This window comes from Erythrolamprus reginae, chromosome 1, assembly GCF_031021105.1.
Source record: "Erythrolamprus reginae isolate rEryReg1 chromosome 1, rEryReg1.hap1, whole genome shotgun sequence".
In the NCBI taxonomy this organism is placed as follows: domain Eukaryota; kingdom Metazoa; phylum Chordata; class Lepidosauria; order Squamata; family Dipsadidae; genus Erythrolamprus; species Erythrolamprus reginae.
In genome coordinates, this window is record NC_091950.1 from 341,479,072 (window position 1) to 341,504,592 (window position 25,521).

The following is a 25,521-nucleotide window of genomic DNA, read 5'->3' on the forward strand; positions in this document are numbered from 1 at the left end:
AGGCACCTTAAGTGTAATGGACTGTGAGAATGACCTTGAGAGACAGGAAGAAGAGACGCAACCTAGACAACCTTCTGATAAGAGAATGAGTCCAAAGCAGAATGGTGATAGAGAAAACATGTCAGAATTGACCCTCCCTAGTTCTCTGGAACATTCATTCATTCATTCATTCATTCATTCATTCACTCACTCACTCACTCACTCACTCACTCACTCACTCACTCACTCACTTACTTACTTACTTATTGGATTTGTATGCCGCCCCTCTCCGCAGACTCAGGGCGGCTAACAACAGTAACAGAACAGTATAATCCAATACTAAAAACAGTTAAACCCATTATATAAAAACCAATCATACATACAGACATACCATGCATAAAATTTTAAAGGCCTAGGGGGAAAGTGTATCTCAGTTCCCCCATGCCTGGCGGCAGAGGTGGGTTTTAAGTAGCTTACGAAAGGCAAGGAGGGTGGGGGCAATTCTAATCTCTGGGGGGAGTTGGTTCCAGAGGGCCGGGGCCGCCACAGAGAAGACTCTTCCCCTGGGTCCTGCCAAGCGACATTGTTTGGTTGACGGGACCCGGAGGAGACCCACTCTGTGGGACCTAACTGGTCGCTGGGATTCGTGCAGCAGAAGGCGGTCCCTGAGATAGTCTGGTCCGGTGCCATGAAGGGCTTTATAGGTCATAACCAACACTTTGAATAAAAAGAAGAAACCAAAACCCAAAATATTAATACTTCCTTTATTGTAAGGTTACAGTAACAGAATCTTACAAATCTAAAAGGGTTTCCCTCTTTTCCTGCTTTTTCATTCCAGAGAACTAGAAAGAACTAGGAAAGGTCGGTTCTGAAACACTTTCTTCACCTCCATTCCTGCTTTGAACTTTTTGTCTCATCAGACAGTTGTCTAGGCTGTAGCTCTTCCTCCTGTCTCTCAAGGTCATTCTCACAGCCCAATAGAGAAAGTACTAGTTTAAAAAATGGCGGTAGTGAAGGGAGTAGGTTGCTTTATATATTATATTAAAAAGTGTATTTTATGTTTTTGGTATGAGAAATGCCTTCCAATGAAGTAAAAGCGCTTCAGTTCCACTCAGCAATAAGCTAAAATAGGTGAGTGACGCAAACAATGGAATACGTACAAGGCAACATTATTATATGGGTGGTATATTTCATATATCAAATTACAATGTTTTTGGGAGTATAAGATGCATCTTTTTCCTCCCTAAAAGAGGCTGAAAATTTGGGTGTGTCTTATATTTTGAATGTAGCTTTTCTGAAGCTTTTTCCCCCTAGCCCTAACTAGGTGCTCATGATCTTCTCGGCTTCCTATTCCCTCTGAAGAAGGTTTTTCCAGCCCTAATTCTTTGCAGGCTTGCTTTTATACCTACTCCCTCTGAAAAAGGCTTTTTCAGCCCTAACCACGGGATAAAATAATGTGCTGACACTGGACAGATGAAGGATGCTAACCAGATGAATATCTGGTAGGTAGATTCCCCCCCTACTTTCCTCCCCCCAAAACTAAGATGCATTTTATATTCTGGTGTGTCTTATACGTATTCCAAAAAATATAGTATATAGACCAATGGTGGTACACGAGAAAATGTTGGTGATTTTCAGAAAATTTATTTGCATTTTTTATATTGCACTAAATATTATTTATCTTTGTAAAACATTCATATTAGTGGTCCACAGGATTTAAAATTATGAATTTAGTGGTCCCTGAAGTCTGAAAGGTCGGTGATCCCTGATATAGTTCACGAGTTGCCTAATCCTTTCTTAACTTGGTAATTCATGTGATATTTTCTATGTGATCTTTGAAACTGGGGTCATCTGATTCTTTTCATATACAGTGATACCTCTACTTATGAACTTAATTCATTCCGCGACCAGGTTAAGTAGAAAAGTTTGTAAGAAGAAGCAATTTTTCCCATAGGAATCAATGTAAAAGCAAATAATGTGTGTGATTGGGGAAACCACAGGGAGGGTGGAGGCCCTGTTTCCTCACAGATTTCTAGAGAGGCTTCACGGAGGCTTCTCCCCACCTTTCCAGCCCTGCTTCCTCCCAGGAGATTCCTAAAGACGCCCCACAGAGGCTTCTCCCCACTTTTTCCGGCCCTGTTTCCTCCCAGGAGATTCCTAGAGAGGCCCTATGGGGGCTTCTCTCTGCCTTTTCCGTTTACAGTTTAGGAGGCTTGGGTTTGTAAGTGGGAAATGGTTCTTGAGAAGAGGCAAAAAAAAACAAACCTTGAACACCGGTTCTTTATATAGAAAAGTTCGTAAGTAGAGGCATTTGTAGGTAGAGGCACCACTGTATTCTACCATATTAGCTTACAGTGCAATGGGGATGCAAGTTTGGTAGCTTTCTATTAAACCTTTGCCTGAAACACAACCAAACTTTATCAAAAAAGGAACATGTAATTATAACCTTGAATAACCAAATGAGTTTTGAAAAGCTGTGAGTTCCCGTCCCCAGCTGGACTTTTAGAATGACTGCCAAAATACCATAGACTTTTAAAGTTGACAGTAAGTCTCACAAGCAGACCTATTTCTCTGATGTTTCCTGCTGAGTTTTAAAGCCTAAGAAGCTCAAACAGTGTGTGTAACTTGGCATCCTCCTGCTACTTATGCTGTGCAACTCAAATTATACATAGCTTGAACTCCTTCTGCCAGTTTTATGTACACCTATGGGACTAATAAACTTGCTGCTCATTAAATTCACCGGTAGCTCCCATGGAACTGTACAGAAAGTAAACTAATTCCAAAACATTACAGTTATTCTATTCCAGAAATCAGTTTAAAAGCTTTGATATAAATAATAGTAATCTGTTTTCTCCCTATATGATCTATAGTGGCCATTCTGGATCATTTCCCACAAAATTATAAAGTACAGTACTGTACTTGTTTCAGGGATAAAGTTGGAATATTATTTATACATTAAGATACACTTATTATTAGGAAAGTTGATATCCATTTTGTTTTGGTTCATATATTTAATTTCTTATTTCATATTATGGAAGGATTTTTTTTTTAAAAAAAGATTGAATAAGGTGAAGTCAGTTTTCTGGTAATGCTTTTTCCATTTTTTTTTAAAAAAAAAGCTCTAGAAGTTTAAAGTCATAAACTGGTTTAAACCCCACAGTTGATCTGGATGGCTCAGTCGTTGCTCTTCCTTCTACTGTGCGATATAGATTTCTGCTTTGTTGTGCTTTTTTTGCCTGCAAAGAGTCAATATTCTGAAGGCAGAAATAGGCTGGAAAGATTCCTATATGATAATCTACCGAAAGTGAACCTGACTTAATATATGGGTACTAGAATATTGGTGCTTTGCTTTCTATATTCAGTGTTCCGAGGCCAGCACAACTAGTTCACTCAAAATATAAAGTGAGAGTTTTCTTTAATAATTGTAATATTAAACATTTCTGTTGAGGAAATGCATATGCCTGATGTAGTCGGAATTAGATATTGCTTTCTCATTGTTATTCAGGTTTCTCTTGTCTTCTGTTGACAATTATTTTTTTGAGGAGGGTTTGACGTAAGAGACACCATGATTCATTAATCATTTAATCTCCACATGTTGAATAACTATGGACTTTAGTGAAAAGAGAGATGTGTCATCAATTTGTAAAGATGGAGTGACTTCCCAGCAGTGAATAATCTTTATTCCTTCTGTCTGAGCTTGGGGGTTATTTTCCTGGTATATTAATTTTAGCTTTATCGAATACTGCTTGCATTTTTTCTTGTTTTAAACTTACTTCACTTCTCTACATCTAAGAAAAAAGATATGTTTGAAAATAGAGGGGAAGGGGTATTGAGGTCACCCTTTCGAATATAGAAGTCTGCAAGTGAGCTCCACCTATGGTTTTCTTTTTGCGAGCTTTTAGAGAAGGCTGATCCTTTTGCACAGAACAATCAGTAGACAATGAAGAACGGATAGCATCACATTTTAAAGTACAAATCTTAACTAACAAGTCTGAGTAAATGGGGCCTCAATAATGGAAGACATTTCTAATTTTCTCAGTGTTGAAATGATATCGTGATGGGTAACCACAATGCAAATGAAGTAGCATTTAGTGAAGCATCTTCCAAATGTATCTCCAGGTGGTAATCAAGAACATGATGTCCAATTTGGTTTTAGCAGAAACATAAAGATACTTACATTCTTTTTTTTTAAATCGACACTACAGTAAATAAAATAAAGTTGGTTTCTTTTTGTTCTTTAATGGTTTTCTCTTATTTTTTTGGGTTTTTTAGGATCCGGCATTTTCTTCAGTGATTCATGACAAACTACAGGTTCCCAATACTACGCGGAAAGCATGGAATGAGAGAGACAACCGGTGTGATGTGTGTGCCACTCACTTGAACCAGTTGAAGCAGGAGGCTATTCAGATGGTCTTAACACTTGAACAAGCAGCCAACGCAGAACATTGTGATGCTTCTCCTGGCTCTCCTCCTCCCCTTCCCAATATTCCCACCTTAGTGGGCTCTCGACATATGGGCAGTCTGCAACCTAGAGACTGGGCATACCTGTCTGCTCCTTATGCTACTTCCAATTATGCTGGCTTTCTGCCTAACAAACTCAGTGGCAAAGTGAACAACATAGGAATCGTTAATGGGATAGAGAAGAAAAATGGTTCCTTGGGACACCAGACAAAGGTCAGTGTACAGATGGCTACCAGTCCCAGCAATGGTAACATCCTGAATTCTGTGGCTATCCAGGCTCATCAGTACCTAGACGGCACCTGGTCCTTGTCAAGAACAAATGGTATTACTCTGTATCCCTATCAAGTAAGTGGCCTTAGAAAGGATTTTCCCTCGTTGATTCTTACCTACAGAGTACTTTGTGGCTTTAAGAAATACATGTGCACTAACTAATTCTATGATAGAAGGTCAAGATATTTAATATAGAGTGGTTGATCTCATTTGCAATGACAGGATCTATTTTATTTATTTATTTATTTATTTATTATTTGGATTTGTATGCCGCCCCTCTCCGAAGACTCGGGGCGGCTCACAACAAGTGAAAAACAATCCAATACAATCCAATTAATTAAAATATTATAAGTTTAAGAAAATCCCCAATACTAACATACACACATACAGGCATACCATATATAACTTCAACGTGCCCAGGGGGAGATATTTAGTTTCCCCATGCCTGACGGCAAAGGTGGGTTTTGAGGAGTTTACGGAAGGCAGGAAGAGTAGGGGCAGTTCTGATCTCCGGGGGGAGTTGGTTCCAGAGGGCCGGTGCCGCCACAGAGAAGGCTCTCCCCCTGGGGCCCGCCAACCGGCATTGTTTAGTTGACGGGACCCGGAGGAGGCCCACTCTGTGGGACCGAATCGGTCGCTGGGATTCGTGCGGCAGAAGGCGGTCTCGGAGATATGTTGGTTGAGGCAGGCAGGATTCCGTTGGGTACCATTTGTTGGGGGTCAAGGGAAAGGGAGGGTTTTGCCTTCTCTTTCTGCTCAAGATCCCCATGGACAATTGGTGGGCCACTGTGTGACACAGAACGCTGGACTCGATAGGCTTTGGCCCAATTCAGCATGGCTCTTCTTATGTTCAGGAATTCATGGCAAATAAACCAAACATGCTGCCTTATTTTTGCAGTCTTCAACTGTTGTCAACCATTCGGTGGATTGCTAAATTAGCAGTGCAGATAATAGATCTTTAAGGTGAAGCAGTAACTTGATCTCAGATAGGTTCGGTGTTACTAACTTGTTTGATAAATACAACTCATGCTGCAGAATTCTAAACATGAAGTAGTGGTTTGTTTGCATACTGAGTGGGCGTTTTTTTCCTGGAAAATCTCCTAATGGGGAAAAATGTACTGTAAATGCTGAATCTTTTTTCTTTGCTGCTTAGAAAAGTTTCAGATAGGAATTTCAGCACGCTATAAAACTGTTAAAAGCTTAAGAAGGTAAGCTTCTGAGAGCGGTCATGACCTCAAACATAAACAAGGTAACAGTAGACCTTTGGAATTTTCTTCCTGCTATATTTCCAGCTGCAATAGAGAAGAAATTGAATTTATTTATTTATTTATTTATTATTTAGATTTGTATGCCGTCCCTCTCCGTGAACTCGGGGCGGCTCACAACAGGCATAAACAAATCGTACGAATCCAAATGGGTTCAAATAAATTTAAATATTTTAAAAAGTTTAAAAAAGAACCCCGATATACTAACAAGCGCACACACAAACATACCATACATAAATTGTACGTGCCCGGGGGAGATGTTTCAGATCCCCCATGCCTGACGACAAAGGTGGGTTTTAAGGAGTTTACGGAAGGCAGGGAGAGTAGGGGCAGTTCTAATCTCCGGGGGGAGTTGGTTCCAGAGAGTCGGGGCCACCACAGAGAAGGCTCTTCCCCTGGGGCCCGCCAACCGACATTGTTAGTTGACGGGACCCGGAGAAGGCCCACTCTGTGGGACCTAATCGGTCGCTGGGATTCGTGCGGCAGGAGGCGGTCTCGGAGGTATTCTGGTCCAATGCCATGAAGGGCTTTAAAGGTCATAACCAACACTTTGAATTGTGACCGGAAATTGATCGGCAACCAATGCAGACTGCGGAGTGATGGCGAAACATGGGCATACCTAGGTAGGCCCATGACTGCTCTCGCAGCTGCATTCTGCACGATCTGAAGTTTCCGAACACTTTTCAAAGGTAGCCCCCTGTAGAGAGCGTTACAGTAGTCGAATCTCGAGGTGATGAGGGCATGAGTGACTGTGAGCAATGAGTCCCGGTCCAGATAGGGCCGCAACTGGTGCACCAGGCAAACCTGGGCAAACGCCCCCCTCGCCACAGCTGAAAGATGGTTCTCTAATGTGAGCTGTGGATCGAGGAGGACGCCCAAGTTGTGGACCCTCTCCGAGGGGGTCAATAATTCCCCCCCCCAGGGTAATGGATGGACAGATGGAATTGTCCTTGGGAGGCAGAACCCACAGCCACTCCGTCTTATCCGGGTTGAGTTTGAGTTTGAATTGGATTCAGTGGTTGAGGTCACCATCCCCACAGTGGGAAGGGATGTTCTAAAACATGACGGTGAACTTTTTTCCCCTCAGGTGCTGAAAGTGTGTGCATGCGGGCCATCATGCGTTGCATGCCAACACACATAATTCAATGTTCCCATGCACCCACCCTCGCGCTGCCCTGCCTCCCAAGTATATGTGCATGATCCCCCATTTCCTGACTTCTGTTAGCTTTGTAGGCTCATTTTTCACCCTCTGCGGCTTCTAGAGCCGTGATGGCGAACCTATGGCATGTGTGCCACAGGTGGCACATAGAGCCATATTGGAGGGCACTCAGGATTTTGCCCTGTGTCAGCTCCAGCATGCATGCCTGCACTGGCCAGCTGGCTTTCTGCCTTGGGAAAGACTGTTTTTGTCCAGATGGTCCAGAAGCCTCAAGGAAGCTGTCCAGAGGCTTCAGGGAACCTTCCCTGAAGCCCTGGAGGCAAAAAGAATTCACCCAACCAACAAACTGGAAGTAAGGAAAAACATACTTCCAGTTTGCCGTTGTGCTGTTTTTTGTACTCTGGAGGATTCAGGGAATCTTCCTGAAGCCTCATAGTGCAAAAAACAGCACAATGGGCAAACCAGAAGTGTGTTTTCCAAACTTCTGGTTTGCCCTTTGTACTGTTTTTTGCAGTCCGGAGCTTCAGGAAGGTTTGCTGAACCCTGAGGAGCACAAAAAATAGCACAATGGCAAACCAGAAGTACATTTTCCTGAACTTCTGTTTGCCCGTTTGGGCATTTTTTTCATGGACCTGTGCAAATGCGTGGGGGGCAGCACGGGGTTGCACATGCATGGGGGGGAGGAGTAGGGTTATGGGCATATGCATGCATGCTGGTACACCCATACACACCCTTTGGGCATACAAACCAAAAAGGTTTTGTCATCACTGTTCTAGAGGCTTCCCTGGAGCCTGCGGAAGACAAAAATGGCTTCCCTCAACACCCCAGAGGCCCTCCAGAGGCCAGAAACAGCCCATTTCCTCACTTCCAGTGAAGCCAATAGGCCCATTTTTTACCCTCCCCAGGTTCCAGAAATTTCTTAGAGCCTTGGGAGGGCAAATAGCCCTCTCCCATCCCCCGGAGGTGCTTTAGAGGCCAAAAACATCCTCCCAGAGCCTCCACACAAGCCAAACATCAGCTGGCTGGCATGCACATGCATGATGGAGCTGAGCTAGGGCAACAGCTCATGTGCCAGCAGATATGTGCCACCGGTGGTTTGCCATCACGGTTCTAACGTATATAGTGTCTACACAACTCTTGCAAAATCCAGCCCTCAAAACCATATTGAAAAGTGAATGTTCGAAGAGAAGTCTAGCATAGTGGTAGCCTGCCAAGGCATGTTAGCAAAGCCAGAGAATGTGGTGTTACTATTCTTATGTGATTGTAAGCAGGTGTGACATCACCTTTAAAGAGCTAATGTTATTTTGCACTCCCTTTTTGTTTGCTTTACTGATTCTCCCATTTCAGTGTAATGAAGGCTAAATTACAATCAGACTAAAACATTTGTTGAATAATGGCCATGTTTGTTAACTGCAGGAATGGTAATTATGTTACCGCCTGAGATTTTTCTTCCATTAAAGGAGGTGCTTTATTCCTAAACCAAATAGCATAGAGGGACATGGAGATGATCAGAGGCTGTACAGAATCAGGCTGTTTCCACTAGCAGAGGTGCTGAAAAAATGGATAAAGAGTATTATAAATCTAGTGGGATGTATTGCTCTGTTCATCATCTTTTTATCAGTCTTGTGTCCTGGAACGGGACCTACGGGATAGTTAGACTTAATGGCTCCTGAGGTGGGCATTTCACCATGCAGTTAGCTTCCCTGGCAGAATTGATAGCCTGCCTGGCAGAATCAGTTGACTGTTACGAAGGTGGATCTTATTTTATTCTGTAGATTCAGTGCATCTCAAATAAGAAAAAAAATACTGTCTTGGACACGCACGACGGCAAATCTGAACAAAGAAAATCTGCCAAGAAGAGGAACTCATAATATTTAACATATAAGAAAGTTTGGCCCAAGGTTTTAAAATCATGGGGATTAAATAGATAGAGGAGAAGAAATAGTGAGGATTTCTTTAAGTCCGAGGTGAGACGGCAATAACTGAGGCGAGACAAGGCTTCAACCAAAGAAAGCCTTTATTAAGACTGACGGGGAGGCAACAGCAATACAACTGAATAACAGCTCTTAAAATGCAGTTAAACCTCGGCCAGTCTGACAGCTCTTTTATAGCTGTCACGGGGGGCGACCAATAGGGAGGCTGGAATCTCCCGCTCAGCAGCAGTTCCCGTCTTAGCCAATCAGGAGCTTTAGTGGAGTTCCCCAGCATCTTGAGGAGGTGTAGCATTCTTCACTCTTGGCAGGCTGGCCGTACTTTAAATGAGATGGTTCCCATCAGCTTTTGGGATATCATAAAAGAGCAGGAAATGGTTGTTGTGTTGCTTTATTATACACTGCTCAAAAAAAAATAAAGGAAACACCTAAAAATAGAATATAACTTCAAGTAAATCAAACTTCTGTGATATCAAAGTGTCCACTTAGGAAGCAACACTGATTGACAGTCAATTTCATATGCTGTTGTGCAAATGGAACAGTTGTGCAAATGAAATATTCAATGAGAATATTTCATTCATTCAGATCTAGGGTGTGTTATTTGAGTGTCCCCTTTATTTTTTGAGCAGTATATATGTAAAGCCAGGTACTAGAAGAACTGAATTTTCTGCTCCATATAGATACTGTGCATCATGACTTATGTGTAAGATTGCCACTTGCTATTTATTCTTATTGTAGGCAGTAAATTGTACAGATGGTCTTTGACATACAACAGTTCATTTAGTGACTGTTCAAAGTTACATCATTGAAAAAAGTTATTATGATTGTTTTTTATACAGCCTCTCCATGTTTGCATGATCAAACTGCATGCTTGGTTCATATTTATGATGGTTAGGGTCATGTCATACCCTTTTGCAGCCTTCTGACAAGCAAAGTCAATGGGGAAGCCAGATTCATTTAACAGCCTTGTTACTGACTGAACAACTGCAGTGACTCACTTAAGAAAGGTCATAAAATAGGGCAAAAAAAAAATCACTTAGCCACAGAAATTTAGGGCTCAGTTGTGATTGAAAGTCAAAGACTACCTGTATAGAACCAGTCCTTTATTAACAGTTTGTACAACTTTATAGAAGAATGGTTATATGCCAATTGTAGAGTCCTCATTTAGTGATTGCAGTTGTGCTGTGACTGTTCGGAGTTATTAAATTGACAAAAAAGTAACTTTATGACCAATCCTTTCATTTATAATCTCAAGTCTGTAAAACAATTGAAAGTTGAAGTAAGATCATGAGCAGAGTTGTTGTTTTATTTAGCGACCATTTTGCTTAACAACCAAGTTGCCAGTTCTAATTGCAATCACTAATGGAGACGACCTGAACGTACATGTGTGAGAATAATTTTATATATGTATTCTGGAACAAGTAATGTTTAATATTTGAATTCCTGTTATTTTATATTTGTTGGTTGCTTAAAATGAAGTTGTTTTTAAAAATACAACGGGAATAGATTGTCTTTCTTCCCAGTTAGTAAATTGACAATCATATTGCTTGAATGGAGAGTTTAAAAAGATAGGACAAGCACAACAGCATTGCTTCTTATTTGTAAGAATAACAGGTAAAGCATGTTCTCAATAATGATGTTCCATGATTGATTATATTTGGGCTGGATGATTTTGCATTTGCTTGGGTCATAAAATTGGGCATGTTTCATTTAACAGTCATCTTGCATGGCATTGGACCAGAGTACCTCCGGAACCGCCTGCTACCGCACGAATCCCACGACCGATAAGGTCCCACAGAGTTGGCCTTCTCCGAGTCCCGTCGACCAAACAATATTGTTTGGCGGGCCCCAGGGGAAGATCCTTCTCTGTGGCAGCCCCGGCCCTCTGGAATCAACTCCCCCCCGGAGATTAGAACTGCCCCCACACTCCTTGTCTTTCATAAATTACTCAAGACCCATCTATACTGCCAGGCATGGGGGAGGTGAGACACCTTTTCCTCAGGCTTTTTTATATTTATGTTTGGGTATGTATATGTTGTTTGCTTTTTTAAATATGATAGGGTTTTATGTGCTTTTTAATATTAGATTTGTTTTCGCTGGAATATTGTTTTTATTATTGTTGTGAGCCGCCCCGAGTCTTCGGAGAGGGGCGGCATACAAATCTAATAAATTGAATTGAATTGAATTGCTAAGCAACAGAAATTCTGGTCTCAGTTGTGGTCATGAGTCAATGATACAGTATATAAAAAAGCAACAAATAGAACATAGATTCACTTAGCACAATTAACACATACAGATGGTTTATGTAATATTTTGGCCCTCTACTTCAAAGAACAGAAAAAGTCTTCAGATTTTTTTTTTTAACAGCAAAATTAGGGATCATCCATATTTTGAAGTGGGTAGGGTTTTTCCCCCAAAGGGGAGCCACAGGGACAGAGCCATCCTTCCTGGCTCTCATAAGATGGCACTGTTTAATATTCAAGAACTGTAGCATCCCAAAGTTTTTATTCTTATTCAATAGACACAGAATGATAATCTTGCAAGTAACCAGGGCCTAAGCTATGAGAATTTTCCTTCTAAGATTCAGAAAGATCAGTAGATGCTGATTTGGGGCCTGCCTTTTCCCTGCCATCCACAAATCATCTAATCATCATGTCTCAAAATCATCATGTGTCCTCAGGACTCTTATATATTCCCTGACATCCAGTTTTTGGTGTATTTCGCTGTGGAACAATAGGTTTTTATCTAGTCATAATTGGATGATGCAGTCATACTTGTGAAGCAAGATCAAGAGATTTCATCTGTCACTGCACCTTTCTGAAAACTGAAAAACAGGCTTTCTAGGAGAAGCATCTGTATACCCAGTGGTGATTTTTCCAGAACGGGATTATTATATGAAGGGAAAACCAAGACTTACTTGGCTCTGTACAAGAAACTATATACCAGTGATGGCGAACCAATGGCACAGGTACCACAGGTGGCACGCGGAGCCATATCTGTTGGCACGTTAGCTGTTGCCTTAGCTCAGCTCCAATGTGCATGCACAGGGGGTGGACAAACAAATGGAAACACCTTGCAGCTCTTCCGTGGAATCCAGATTTGTGAAGCTCCCTTCAAACAGTTTTTGTGGAAACTGGGTTCTGTACGTGTCTATTGAGCTCAGCAGTGATTTTAGAAGCTGTGATCTTGCGATTCACTCTAACAATTCGCTTTAGAGTCCGCCGGTCTCTCTCAGACAACTTCGACTTTTGACCAGACCTGTGTTTGGCTGAGGACGTTTTCCCTTCTCTTTCAAAAGCATTACTTTTGAGGCATTACCTCTTGAAACCCCAAACATTCGGGCACTTTCTGTTACGCTAGCGCCTGCCATTCGAGCACCAACAATTTGGCCTCTTTGAAAGTCTGAAAGGTCTGCCATTTCTAGAAGGTTATGACCAATTTCCTTAAATTTCTGTAAAAAAAGGTAGTTTAAAAAACATATCAAATAACAGAATTTTTAAAAAAACATTAAAATATGTCAAGTTTTGATTGATTTGAACATTGAAACACTTGACTTTTTGGCATCATATTGTTTTGATTTGGGGGGCCGTTCAAACAATATGATGCCAAAAAGTCGAGTGTTTCGATTTTTTTGTCCACCCCCTGTATTTACCTGCCAGCTGATTCATGGTTCTCACAGAGGCTCTGGGAAGGCATTTTTGGCTTCCAGAGAGCCTCTGGAGGGCTGGGCGAGGGCGTTTTTACTCTCCCCCAGCTCCAGGGAAGTCTTTGGATCATGGGGAAGGCAAAACACAAGCCTACTGGGCCCACCAGAAGTTGGGAAACAGGCCATTTCTGACCTCCACAGGGCCTCTGGGGGGCCCCGTAAAAACTGTTTTCACCCTCCCCAGGCACTGAATTATGGGTGTGGGCACTCGTGCATACATGATAACAGACACGCATGCTCTTTCAGCACCCAAGGGAAAAAAGGTTCGCCATCACTGCTATGTACTTTCCCAAGCAAATGTTGGACTATAAACAAGTAACCATTATTTTTTGATTAGTTATTTCCAAAGATAGTGGCAGTTTATTCAGTATTTGTTTGTTTGTTTACAACATTTATTGCCCAATTTATATCAAGTTTTAGGTGGTTCTCAATCCACTCATTTTATAGCTGAACTACTGTTCTGCAGCTTACTTTCATCAGGGGTTGGTTCCTCCCAGTTTGGACTGGATCTCCCGCTGGTGAAATCATTGAACTGGATTGACTGTTGCTAGTCCGTGGGCGCCACCATCTTTTTTTCAGAATTTTTTGCAAAGTTTGGTACTGTTTTGAACAGTTTCTCTGTTCTGTTGCTTGTAAAAAAGCCCTCCTGCCTGCTCCCAGGTTTAAACTGACCTTTATTCCTTTGCCCAAAGCACAGCTGATCAGCTCCTCAGCTGTGTTTTGGGCTGATTCCAGCTACTGAGCATGCGTGGAAGCCAAATTGCATGAGAGAATGCACATGTGCAAAGCTTTGCAATGTGAACCGGTAGCAAAGGTAAGTGGAACACACCCCTGACTCTCATCTTGTGCGAGTGTAATAGTACAGCTGTATTATGGTTCTGTATCTTACTCTCAGATCCTTTTTTCTCATGGAATAGATGAGTTAATCATTTTCTATAGGGTCCTATCTAGAAGGACTATTCATGTAAGTCGGTGGTTCCAAACGTGGGGCCCACACCCCACAGGGGGAAATTTCATTATTAATGGAGGCAGTTGGAACCTTGTTTAAACCTAGAATACATCTGGGTCTGCCTTCTGGCTCACGAATCCCAGCGACCAGTTAGGACCCACAGAGTCGGCCTTCTCCGGGTCCCGTCAACTAAACAATGTCGTCTGGTGGGTCCCAGGGGAAGAGCCTTCTCTGTGGCAGCCCCGACCTTCTGGAACCAGCTCCCCCCTGAGATTAGAACTGCCCCCACCCTCCTTGCCTTTCATAAACTCCTTAAAACCCACCTCTGCCGTCAGGCATGGGGGAATTGAGACATCTCCCCCAGGCCTATACAATTCATGTATGGTATGTTTGTGTGTATGTTTCATTTTAAATAAGGGTTTTTAATTATTTTAAACATTAGATTTGTTATATGCTGTTTACTACTGTTGTTAACCACTCTGAGTCTATGGAGAGGGGCGGCATACAAATCAGATAGATAGATAGATAGATAGATAGATAGATAGATAGATAGATAGATAGATGTCTTTTTAGGCTTCCTCCGCGTGAGTAGTTCAGTTTTTGAATAAGAAAAATTATATGTCATGAGGGAGAGAGGTCTCAGGATTTTAGAGATGCTTAGGTGGGGCATGGCCAAAAAAAGGTTGGGAACCACTGATGTAAGTCCAGCTTTCCCTTCGTACAATGAGAGGATTTTTGTAACTTCTCCATGTTCAATTTCATGCTTGCTATTTAGGTAATTGCTAGGGATATGAATGATGTTTTCTTCACAGAAAGAAATTTAGGATGCTAATAAATGTTTTCTTAAGGACCATAGTTCTGGCAGTTAGTGTTTAAATGCCAAGTAACCAAGCAATCAGAAAAGAGGTGTGATTGTGTGTGCCTGTTCCAGGGTGTAGTCAAAACATCTGATTTCATTAGACTTTATTCAACAACAGAAACAATGAAAGAGATTGTGAATGAACAACATTAGCCAATATCTGTTGGATTCTGTGCTAATTATAAGTTTTTCTTACAACCATCCTGGTATGATTGGATCTGACATGACATTTTAATGCATGGCTTAATGACTTGAGAATCACTTGATTATCCTTCATGATATTGGGGGGGGGGGGGAAACTGAAATTGAGAGTAAAAGAATATTCCAGCAACTAAAAACAGCTAAGGAGGCTTATCCTGTGAGTGTAACAATCTCATGACACAGCTGTGATGTGAAGTCATTTAAAAGAGTGAGATAATCCTTTAATGCAGTGCATGACATGAGAACACAATTAGTAAGGATTTGGATACTTGATTCTCTCCCCCCTCCACTCAGTCTAGTTAGTTTGTTCAGATATGGGACATCACTTTTCTGACAAGCAATCTAGGTAATCTGGCCCTGGGAAAGCTAGGAAAAGGGTAAGAAATTCTCAATAAAGTTTAATAAAGATAATATCTTTCAGTTGTAAAGTAAAATCATTTTGTGATGGAGAATGCATTTTAAAAAAACTTGTCATAGAAACTTTCAAGTAAAGGTGTAAAGTACCTTTAATATAGAAATTGAGTTTATAAATCCACAGTAACTGAATTTAAACATGCCTGGGATAAACGTATATCCATCCTAAGATAAAATACAGGAAATAGTATAAGGGCAGACTAGATGGACCATGAGGTCTTTTTCTGCCGTCAATCTTCTATGTTTCTATGTTTATAAATACATTTTCAACCAATTCTGCTTTTATGGGAAAGTACACTGTATTTTGAAAAGTGAATAAAGTAGTTCCTTCTGGAAGTAAGAAATTAAATCTGTGATGAATGAACAAGTATCCAGAGGCTCTGAGGAAGGATAATTAAGGGATTTTCCTTGCTTCATTTTGAGACAAGGTCGTACTATTTGAGACAAGGTCGTACTACCGCACGAATCCCAGCGACCGATAAGGTCCCACAGAGTTGGCCTTCTCTGGGTCCCGTCGACTAAACAATGTCGTTTGGCAGGCCCCAGGGGAAGAGCCTTCTCTGTGGCGGCCCCGGCCCTCTGGAATCAACTCCCCCGGAGATTAGAACTGCCCCCACCCTCCTTGTCTTTCGTAAGCTACTCAAGACCCACCTATATCGCCAGGCATGGGGGAACTGAGACACCTTCCCCAGGCTTTTATACTTTATATTTGGTATGTATGTGTTGTTTGGTTTTAAATGATAGGGTTTTATATGTCTTTTTCTCTGTTAATATTAGATGTGTTCCACTGTAACATTGTTTTTATTATTGTTATGAGCCGCCCCGAGTCTTCGGAGAGGGGTGGCATACAAATCTAAATAATAATAATAATAATTATTATTATTATTATTATTATTAATATAGATATAACAAAGATGGGGGGAAAACAAATGCTTCTAAATGATACAAGCAATGCACATATAAATATTCTAAAATCCTTTAACAAAGATGCAGACCAATTCAGGGTTTGAGGAAATTCTTAATGCTTATTTTACTCTTCACTGTAGCAATGATCTTTATTCTACATATATGAAAAATAAGTCTGAAGGAGACTCCTTAGTCTAATAGAATTCAGCTGAGATGATTACCGCAGCTGACTCTCTGTGTGAATGAAGAATGCCAGTTGAATGGCATTCTACTTTTGAGTGATGTGCTTGAATGATTGGAAAAGAATGGCTATCCATGGAACAAAGTCGTGGAGAAGCACTCCTAGATAATGGAATAATTTTAATTGTAATACTCTCTGGAAAGCTGAATGAGGTACTGCAGAATTTTTCACAATCAGTGCACATAGTTAGTTATTCCCAGGTGAATTCAGGAATTCAAGAATAAAGGTAATGCCTGTCACCTTCGAAAGTGCTTAACTGTCTATCATGCTTAAGATTACTAGGAGTTCTTGGCTGAACATCAGAAAGCTTGCTTCATAAAGAAGTACAATTTTAATAATTCATTTCTGTGTATTTTAATATATATTTTTAAAGGAACATTTTACAAATATTCTTCTAGCTAATCCAGTAAGGCCTTATTTACAATTTAAACAAACATTTTAGTTCATTTTTCTTAAACAATTCTTTATTTTGTGAAATAATTTCTTGATTTTTTTAATATTGAGAAGAACAGTACGGAAGGGGATATTAGAATAGGTTTATATAAAATATTTGTATAATTATTATCTTTAAAGGTCTCTATATAAGAATATATAATCAATAAATGGGATTTTTGTTGTTGTGGAGATTCTAGAATGTTATTAATCAGTGGATGGAAGTGTAGAGATAAGACTAGAATTTCTTTCCAACTAAGTTGGAAAGGAGATACAAAACAGGGAAAGATATTAGAAATTTATTTTCTAAATATCTTTAGAAAGATATAGATTTAGAAAGATATTCAGAAATGACAGATGAAAAAAAAAAGTTAAGATATAAATTGATTTTTGCTAGATAAGCTTCTTACTTCTTATTTATTGGATTTGTATGCCGCCCCTCTCTGTAGACTCGGGGCGGCTAACAACAATGGTAAAAAACAACATGCGACAATCCAATACTAAAACAGCTAAAAACCCTTATTTTAAAACCAATCATACATACAAACATACCATACATAAATTGTAGAAGCCTAGGGGGAAAGAGTATCTCAATTCCCCCATGCCTGACGACAGAGGTAGGTTTTAAGAAGCTTATGAAAGGCAAGAAGGGTGGGGGTTATTCTAATCTCTGGGGGGAGTTGGTTCCAGAGGGCCGGGGCTGCCACAGAGAAGGCTCTTCCCCTGGGTCCCGCCAAACGACATTGTTTAGTTGATGGGACTCGGAGAAGGCCCACTCTGTGGGACCTAATCGGTCGCTGGGATTCGTGCGGCAGAAGGCGGTCCTGGAGATAGCTTCCCTTCTCTTTTATAAAGTTAGAGAGGGCATCATTAAAATAATCATGAATTTGGGGTTTCAAAAAAACCATCCATATATAATGAGAATAATCCATCGAAATCACCCAGTTGCAGAAGCCAATGGATCCTCAGTATTTGACACAGCATTTTGGATTCTTTTGTAGAAGACTGACAGGAAAATTATGGAGAAAGAAGACAGTGCATTTTGTGTGAGCTGACTTCTTCTTGTAGTGGATTACTGCATGTTATGAGCAGTGGAAATGTATTTTATAGCTAACAGGCAGGAGAAAATGGGCTATGCAGAATAATGTATGAAGATACAAAATGGTTTCTGCTACAGGACGTTAAGGAGGAGCTATACAGAAACTTTACCTATTTTTGTTTTGAAATGTGCTTGATTTGCACAAATTGGAACTGTTATTTCATGAACGATTCCACTCTGGAATGCTGTTTTATGGGGCTATATAAAATAGTTTGAGAATCAGCTCTACACAGAGTTTCTTTCCTTTTGTCAGAATGACCATCCAGGTACAACTTTTAGTTGTCCTCAGTAAGTAAAAAGAATGGGGGACTGTACACTTCATCCCTACGAGCTAGAAACGTTGATGAGATAGAGAAGAGTTGCACTAATTCTAGTGAAGAAGAAATTATTAGTAAGGAAAGAACAGACTTTTCTAGCTGTATGTAATATGTACAAAATGCATCAAGAAATTGCAGCTTCCTGCACGAGAACTGCAAAAAAATGCGCTACTTGGAACATCATATATTTTAAGAAGATATTTGGTTGATTTCTAGCAGCAACCGGTATCCACCATCAGCACCAGTCAATGATATTTGTGAGACATTTTTAAAATATTCAGTTGACTGATTTTCATGCTTAATGAATAAAAGAGATACATTATCATCATCATTATTGACACAAACAAACAGGAATACACAGCAAACGAGATTTATATGCTGAATTTGGTATCACAATATTACAGGCCGAACACTTCCCAGGTGTCTAGGAAGACTGTGTGATATATTTTCATATGATGCGTGCAGATCCAGTACGGTGGCCTTTTGCAACTGACAGATTGTGATTTTGTCAATATTTATTGTTTTCAAATGTCGGCTGAGTTCTCTTGGCATAGTGCCCAGTGTACCCATTACCACTAGGACCACCCATATTGGTTTATGCCAGGGTCGCTGTAGTTCGATTTTAAGATCTGATATTGGCTAAATTTTTACTGTTGTTCTTCATCAATTTGGCTGTGACCTGATATGGCAACATCAATGATCCTCACTTTTTTTCTTTTCCACAATTGTGAAGTCCGGTGTATTGTGTTCAAAACCTTGTCAGTTTGAATTCGAAAGTCCCAAAGTATTTTGGCATGTTTGTTTTCAGCTACTTTCTCAGATTTATTATCCCACCAGTTCTTTACCACTAATAGGTGGTAGTTGTGGCACAGGTTCCAATGAAGCATATGGGCTGTGTAGTTATCCCTCTGTTTGTAGTCCCTCTGTGCAATTTTCTTGCAGCAGCTAAGGATGGGATCAATTGTTTCATCAGCTTCCTTGCAAAGTCTGCATTTTGGGTCATCAGCTGATTTTTTGATCCTGGCCTTGATTGCATTTGTTCTAATTGCTTGCTCCTGAGCTGCAAGAATCAAGCCCTCTGTCTCCTTCTTCAGTGTTCCATTAGTGAGCCATAACCAGGTCTTCTCTTTATCAACTTTCCCTTCAATCTTGTCAAGATGCAAAGTTTTATTGTGCAAGCTGTTGGCTCTGGTTTGCATTGCAGTTTTCCTACACTGATTCTTTGTCTGCTATGCTTTCAGAAGCGCCTGGTTGTTTACTTCAATCTGCCAATGCATGTTTTTCTTCTTCTACTGTTCATTTTACTTGTAAAAGTCCTCTGCCTCCAGATTTTCTGGGCAGATATAGTCTGTTGACATCACTACAAGGTAAAGTGGCTAGTGAATGGTCATGAGTTTTCCTGTTTTCTGTCCAAATTGTCCAGTTTGGCCTGTGTCCAGTTTATTATCCCAGTGGTATATCTTATGACAAGTATAGCCCAGGTGTTTATGGCCTTGATGGCATTCCCTCCATTGAGCTTGCTTTTGAGAGTTTTTCTGACTCTTGGTGTGTCTTCTTTGCTAACCACATTTTTCACATTCCCATGTTTGATGTTGTTCAGTTGTAATATGTCCAGGTATTTATAGGCCTCTGGCTGATGACACTTTATGGCTTGACCATTAGGCATGTTTATGCCCTCATTTTCAGTGATTTTGCCCTTCTTCAGTGCTACTGTAGTACATTTGTCCAAACCAAACTCCATGGTGATATCAGTGCTAAAGATTCGAACAGTGTTGGTCAGAGACTGGATTTCAGTTTCAGTTTTTCCATGCAGCTTCAGGTCATCCATATACAGCAGATGTGAAATTTTATTAGATTTTTTTTGGATGTTTGATAGCCAAGGTTTGCTTTTTGTAAAGATTGTTGACAATGGGATCATGCCAATGATGAAAAATTGTGATGACAATAAATCTCCCTGGAAAATTCCTCTTTTGATGTTGACAAATCCGTAGTTTTCATTTCCAATGAACAGTTCAGTTTCCCAGTGTTTCATCACATTTTCAATGAAAGTGCCAACATTTTTGCAGATCCCAATTCTGTCTAGGTACTTGATGATCCAACTATGTGGGAGGGAGGGAGCTTTTTTATAGTCAACCCACATTCAATGAAGATTAGTTTTTCAGCTTTTGCAGTTCTCCAGAATCATTTTGTCAATTAAAAGCTGATCTTTTGTGTCCCTGCATTTTTGTTTATTGCCTTTTGATTCATCTGGTAAACTGTCATTCTCTTTAAAATAATCTTAAATTCTGTCAGCCATAATGCCAGTCAATAGTTTAAACATAATGGGCAGACACGTTATTGGCCTGTAGTTTCCTGGTACTGCTCCTTTTGCTGGATCTTTTGGCACCAGATATGTTCTCCCGGTTGTCAACCATTTACTGATACTTTCTTTTTGCAGCATATTATTGAATTGTTGGGCCATTTTTTTCATGCAGACTGGTCAGATACGTGAGCCAAAATCCACGCAGTTGATCAATGTCAGATGATGTTTAGTTCTTTACTTTCCTGACTCGTTTGCTGATCTTTCATTTGTTATTTCCATCAGTTCAATTTTGTTCGGTGAGAATTTTTCCTCAAACTCTTTTATCCACCCAGCATTTTTGTTATAGCCCTCCTCCTCCTCCTCCTCCTCCTCTTCTTCTTATTACTATTATTATTATCCTGGCTATTTCAAGTTGTACCCATCAGTTTTCTACTTGCCATTTGATTCTGTGTTGGCCAACTGTAATCTTTTTAGTCTTTCCCCCCCTTCTCTATAATATATTTTTAAGACTATAAATGCAACACAGACAAGACCAATTCCTTTTCCCTTTAGAAAATGCATGTGAATTACTTTATGAAATAAGTACTTATGCAGGGGCATTGCAACATACCATAATATGTAAGGCAGTTTAAAATTATTTTCACATTTCTGGAAGGAAGATTTTCATTTCTGTTTTGATTTAAAAAGTAATTTATAGTAAGAAAGATATATGTTTCTCTGCTGGCCTAGCTGTGCTGAACAGGGCAGTTCAAAGCATCCAGTTTTAAATTTAACTTGCTATATCAAGACATCTTCCTTTGAATGTCCCCGATGAGTTTTTAAAAGTAGCATAGTTTGTGCACTTAAGCCAAGAATGATTGTTATGGGATTAGATACTAAATCCAGGGATTAAGTTGTTGGTCTCAGATAAAGGAGGCTTTTGAGATTTGCTGGAGTGGGGGAAAGGAAAGTGGCCTTTTTTTAACCTATTGCCTTATTTGGTAACTTTGTCAGTAAGTGTCAATAATTGATAGGTAGATAGAAATGCCAAATCCAGTATAAGCAAAAACATCATCATCATCATAACAACAACAACAACAATAATAATAATCTGAGAGAATTTCCATCTTTCAGTTGCGAAAGACCCATGGCATGGATCCACACTTATACTACACAGATACATTACGATATCCTAGGTTCTTGGGAAGGCCTAGGTTCTTGGCATGAAGGCCAACACCACCTAAAGAACTGACAGCTGTGATTTCACATTTGTAAGTATAATAATAATCACCATCAGGCAGGTGCAAAAGGAAGCTTTACTTTGAAGAGCATATATTTTGTGACAATGGTTTAATACAACAACATCTGCCTATCCCAGTTTTTTTTGGAAAGGACTCAATAAATGGATAAAAATGCCAAATCCAGTCTAAAATGTGGCCGACTGTGACTAACCCTAATCATAACCATCATCATCTTAAATGCTTTCAAGCAACGTGAAATTCCAAGCCTTAACTGGATCTCTGATTATTTGGAGCATATTTGGAGCCTGCTTTAAACATTGGAGGGCAGTTTATCTGAATGAGTTTGTGCTGGAGTGACAGAGACTTTCTGTACTCCAATGATCTAATTTTAGGGAACTGTAGTCCCAATACTTCTTGAGGACATTAGCTTTTGGGAAGGAGGGTGATATAAATAGTAGCATTTTTTAGTAGCAAAAGATAGATCTGACGACAAGTCATGATTCTTGACAAATGTATCTTTTCTTTTATGTACATTGAGAGTGTATTCACCCAAAACAAATTCCTTGTGTGTCCAATCACACTTGACCAATAAAAAATTATATTCCATTCCATTCCTTTCCAGTCCAATCCAATCCAATCCAAATAATAATAGTTTGGAAATCAAAAGAACAAGACTTTCAAGAGGGCATAGGAAGGCATGGGAAAATAGTGATCAGTGATTAATAATATGAGTTGGTTGGAATGTTTTCACAGCCACTAGATTTCTTGTTCAATTTCATCAAATAGGTTTTGCCCTTAATATAGACCAATTTATCCATTCATACAATAAATTACAGTATGCACAGCTACAAAGTCACTCTCCCAATACATGTAATAGGAATATGTACCCTTCTCTGGAGAGAGATACAAATCTCCATTCCAGATAAATGAATGAAACTCAATAATTGGTATTAACCAAATTCCACAGCTATAAACAGAAGTATTATTTCTGTTTATAAACATTTTTATGCCTTGACAGAAAAGAGGGAAGACAGTTTTTATGAAATCTCTTTCTCTCCCCAAAGCTTTGTGTTACTTTCCACACTTTCTTAAGATTGCAGGGAGAAGAAGAAATCGTGAAATATTGTGTTTCTTCTTTTCGGTGGCAGAAATATATTCTTTCCCCTGTCTCTGTATCCTTATACAGTGATCCCTCGAGTATCGCGAGGGTTACGTTCCAAGACCCCTCGCGATACTCGATTTTTCGCGATATAGTGGTGCGGAAGTAAAAACACCATCTGCGCATGCGCGCCCTCGCGCATGTGCAGATGGTGTTTTTTACTTCCGCACTTGGGAAGACCCCCGCCCAACAGCTGAGGACCCGCCTGCCCGCCGCCGCACCGCTCGTGCCGCCGCTGCTGGCGCGAGCAACGCCGCTTCCCAGCTGAGTGGCACGAGCAACGGCGTGGGTGGGCGAAGGGCGGGCGCGCGGACAAGGGGCGCACGAGCGGCGTGGCGGCCGAACAAACGGCGGCCGCACGAGCAACGCAAGCGGCGTGGCGGCCGGACAAATGGCGGCCGCGCCTGGCGGCAGCACGAGCAACACGAACGGCGTGGCGGCCGAACAAACGGCGGCCGCACGAGCAACGCAAGCGGCGTGGCGGCCGGACTAATGGCGGCCGCGCCTGGCGGCAGCACGACACACAAACAGCGTGGCGGCCGAACAAACGGCGGCCGCACGAGCAACGCAAGCGGCGTGGCGGCCGGACAAATGGTGGCCGCGCCTGGCGGCAGCACGAGCAACACGAACGGCGTGGCGGCCAAACAAACGGCGGCCGCACGAGCAACGCAAGCAGCGTGGCGGCCGGACAAACGGATTCTCCTCCGACCTGCCCTCACCTTAGCTTCCAGCTGATGCTTCGATCCTTGGAAGAGGCCAGAGCGCCTTTCTGCACCACACTCTGCGCTCGGGTTCCTTTCCGGAAGATGGAAGTTTCTCTCCTTCCATCCTTTCTAGCAATACAATACTCGATGGTTAAAACCATTTTAACCATCGAGTATTGTATTGCTAGAAAGGATGGAAAGAGAGAAACTTCCATCTTCCGGAAAGGAACCCGAGCGCAGAGTGTGGTGCAGAAAGGCGCTCTGGCCTCTTCCAAGGATCGAAGCATCAGCTGGAAGCTAAGGTGAGGGCAGGTCGGAGGAGAATCCGTTTGTCCAGCCGCCACGCCGCTTGCGTTGCTCGTGCGGCTGCCGTTTGTTCGGCCGCCACGCCGTTCGTGTTGCTCGTGCTGCCGCCAGGCGCGGCCGCCATTTGTCCGGCCGCCACGCCGCTTGCGTTGCTCGTGCGGCCGCCGTTTGTTCGGCCGCCACGCTGTTTGCGTTGCTCGTGCTGCCGCCAGGCGCGGCCGCCATTTGTCCGGCCGCCACGCCGCTTGCGTTGCTCGTGCGGCCGCCGTTTGTTCGGCCGCCACGCTGTTTGTGTTGCTCGTGCTGCCGCCAGGCGCGGCCGCCATTTGTCCGGCCGCCACGCCGCTTGCGTTGCTCGTGCGGCCGCCGTTTGTTCGGCCGCCACGCCGTTTGTGTTGCTCGTGCTGCCGCCAGGCGCGGCCGCCATTTGTCCGGCCGCCACGCCGCTTGCGTTGCTCGTGCGGCCGCCGTTTGTTCGGCCGCCATGCCGTTTGTGCTGCTCGTGCTGCCGCCAGGCGCGACCGCCATTTGTCCGGCCGCCACGCCGCTTGCGTTGCTCGTGCGGCCGCCGTTTGTTCGGCCGCCACGCCGCTCGTGCGCCCCTTGTCCGTGCGCCCGCCCTTCGCCCACCCACGCCGTTGCTCGCGCCACTCAGCTGGGAAGCGGCGTTGCTCGCGCCAGCAGCGGCGGCACGAGCGGCGCGGCGGCCGGACAAGCGGCGGGCAGGCGGGTCCTCAGCTGCTGGGCGGGGGTCTTCCCAAGTGTCCGGCCGCCATGCTGTTCGTGTTGCTCGTGCTGCCGCCAGGAGCGGCCGCCGTTTGTCCGGCCGCCACGCCGCTCGTGCGCCCCTTGTCCGTGCGCCCGCCCTTCGCCCACCCACGCCGTTGCTCGCGCCACTCAGCTGGGAAGCGGCGTTGCTCGCGCCAGCAGCGGCGGCACGAGCGGCGCGGCGGCCGGACAAGCGGCGGGCAGGCGGGTCCTCAGCTGCTGGGCGGGGGTCTTCCCAAGTGTCCGGCCGCCATGCTGTTCGTGTTGCTCGTGCTGCCGCCAGGAGCGGCCGCCGTTTGTCCGGCCGCCACGCCGCTCGTGTGCCCAATGTCCGCGCGCCCGCCTTTCGCCCGCCCACGCCGTTGCTCGCGCCACTCAGCTGGGAAGCAACGCTGGGGTTTCCCCGCCGCCCACGCAAAGGGGAAACCCCGGCAAGAGGGGGAAGACCCAGGGAAGCCGCCCAGCAGCTGATCTGGCCAGGGGGAAGCAAACTCCACCATCTACGCATGCGTGGCCATAGGAAAAAAAAAATGGCGCACATGCGCAGATGGTGTTGTTTACTTCCGGGTTGAAAAATCGCGATATAGCGTTTCGCGAAGATCGAGATCGCGAAACTCGAGGGATCACTGTATATGTTTACATTTTAAACAGGTATAAGTGATAGAAACCTTTTCAAATTTATTTGCCATCTGCAACACATATTTTGAGTTTTTTTGAGGGTTTCTCAGATAGTCAAATTTTGTTATTTATGTCTGAGAGTTTTGGATTTCTCAGTTGGATATTAGCAAGTTTCTTTTCCAGTTATTTCCCCCAGTTACTTGATGTAGAGGAAGCAGGAGTGAAATCCAGCAGGTTCTGACACGTTCTGGAGAA

General features: G+C 42.5%; 1 protein-coding gene across 1 annotated transcript in view; it reads left to right on the plus strand.

Moving 5' to 3' along the window:
* KIF26B (kinesin family member 26B) overlaps window positions 1-25,521 on the plus strand; it is a 387,002-nt gene that overhangs the window by 114,807 nt on the left and 246,674 nt on the right. The window contains exon 3 of the mRNA XM_070734075.1: window positions 4,252-4,785. Within this exon, the coding sequence (XP_070590176.1) occupies window positions 4,252-4,785 (534 nt within the window). The remainder of the gene's footprint in view (window positions 1-4,251; window positions 4,786-25,521) is intronic.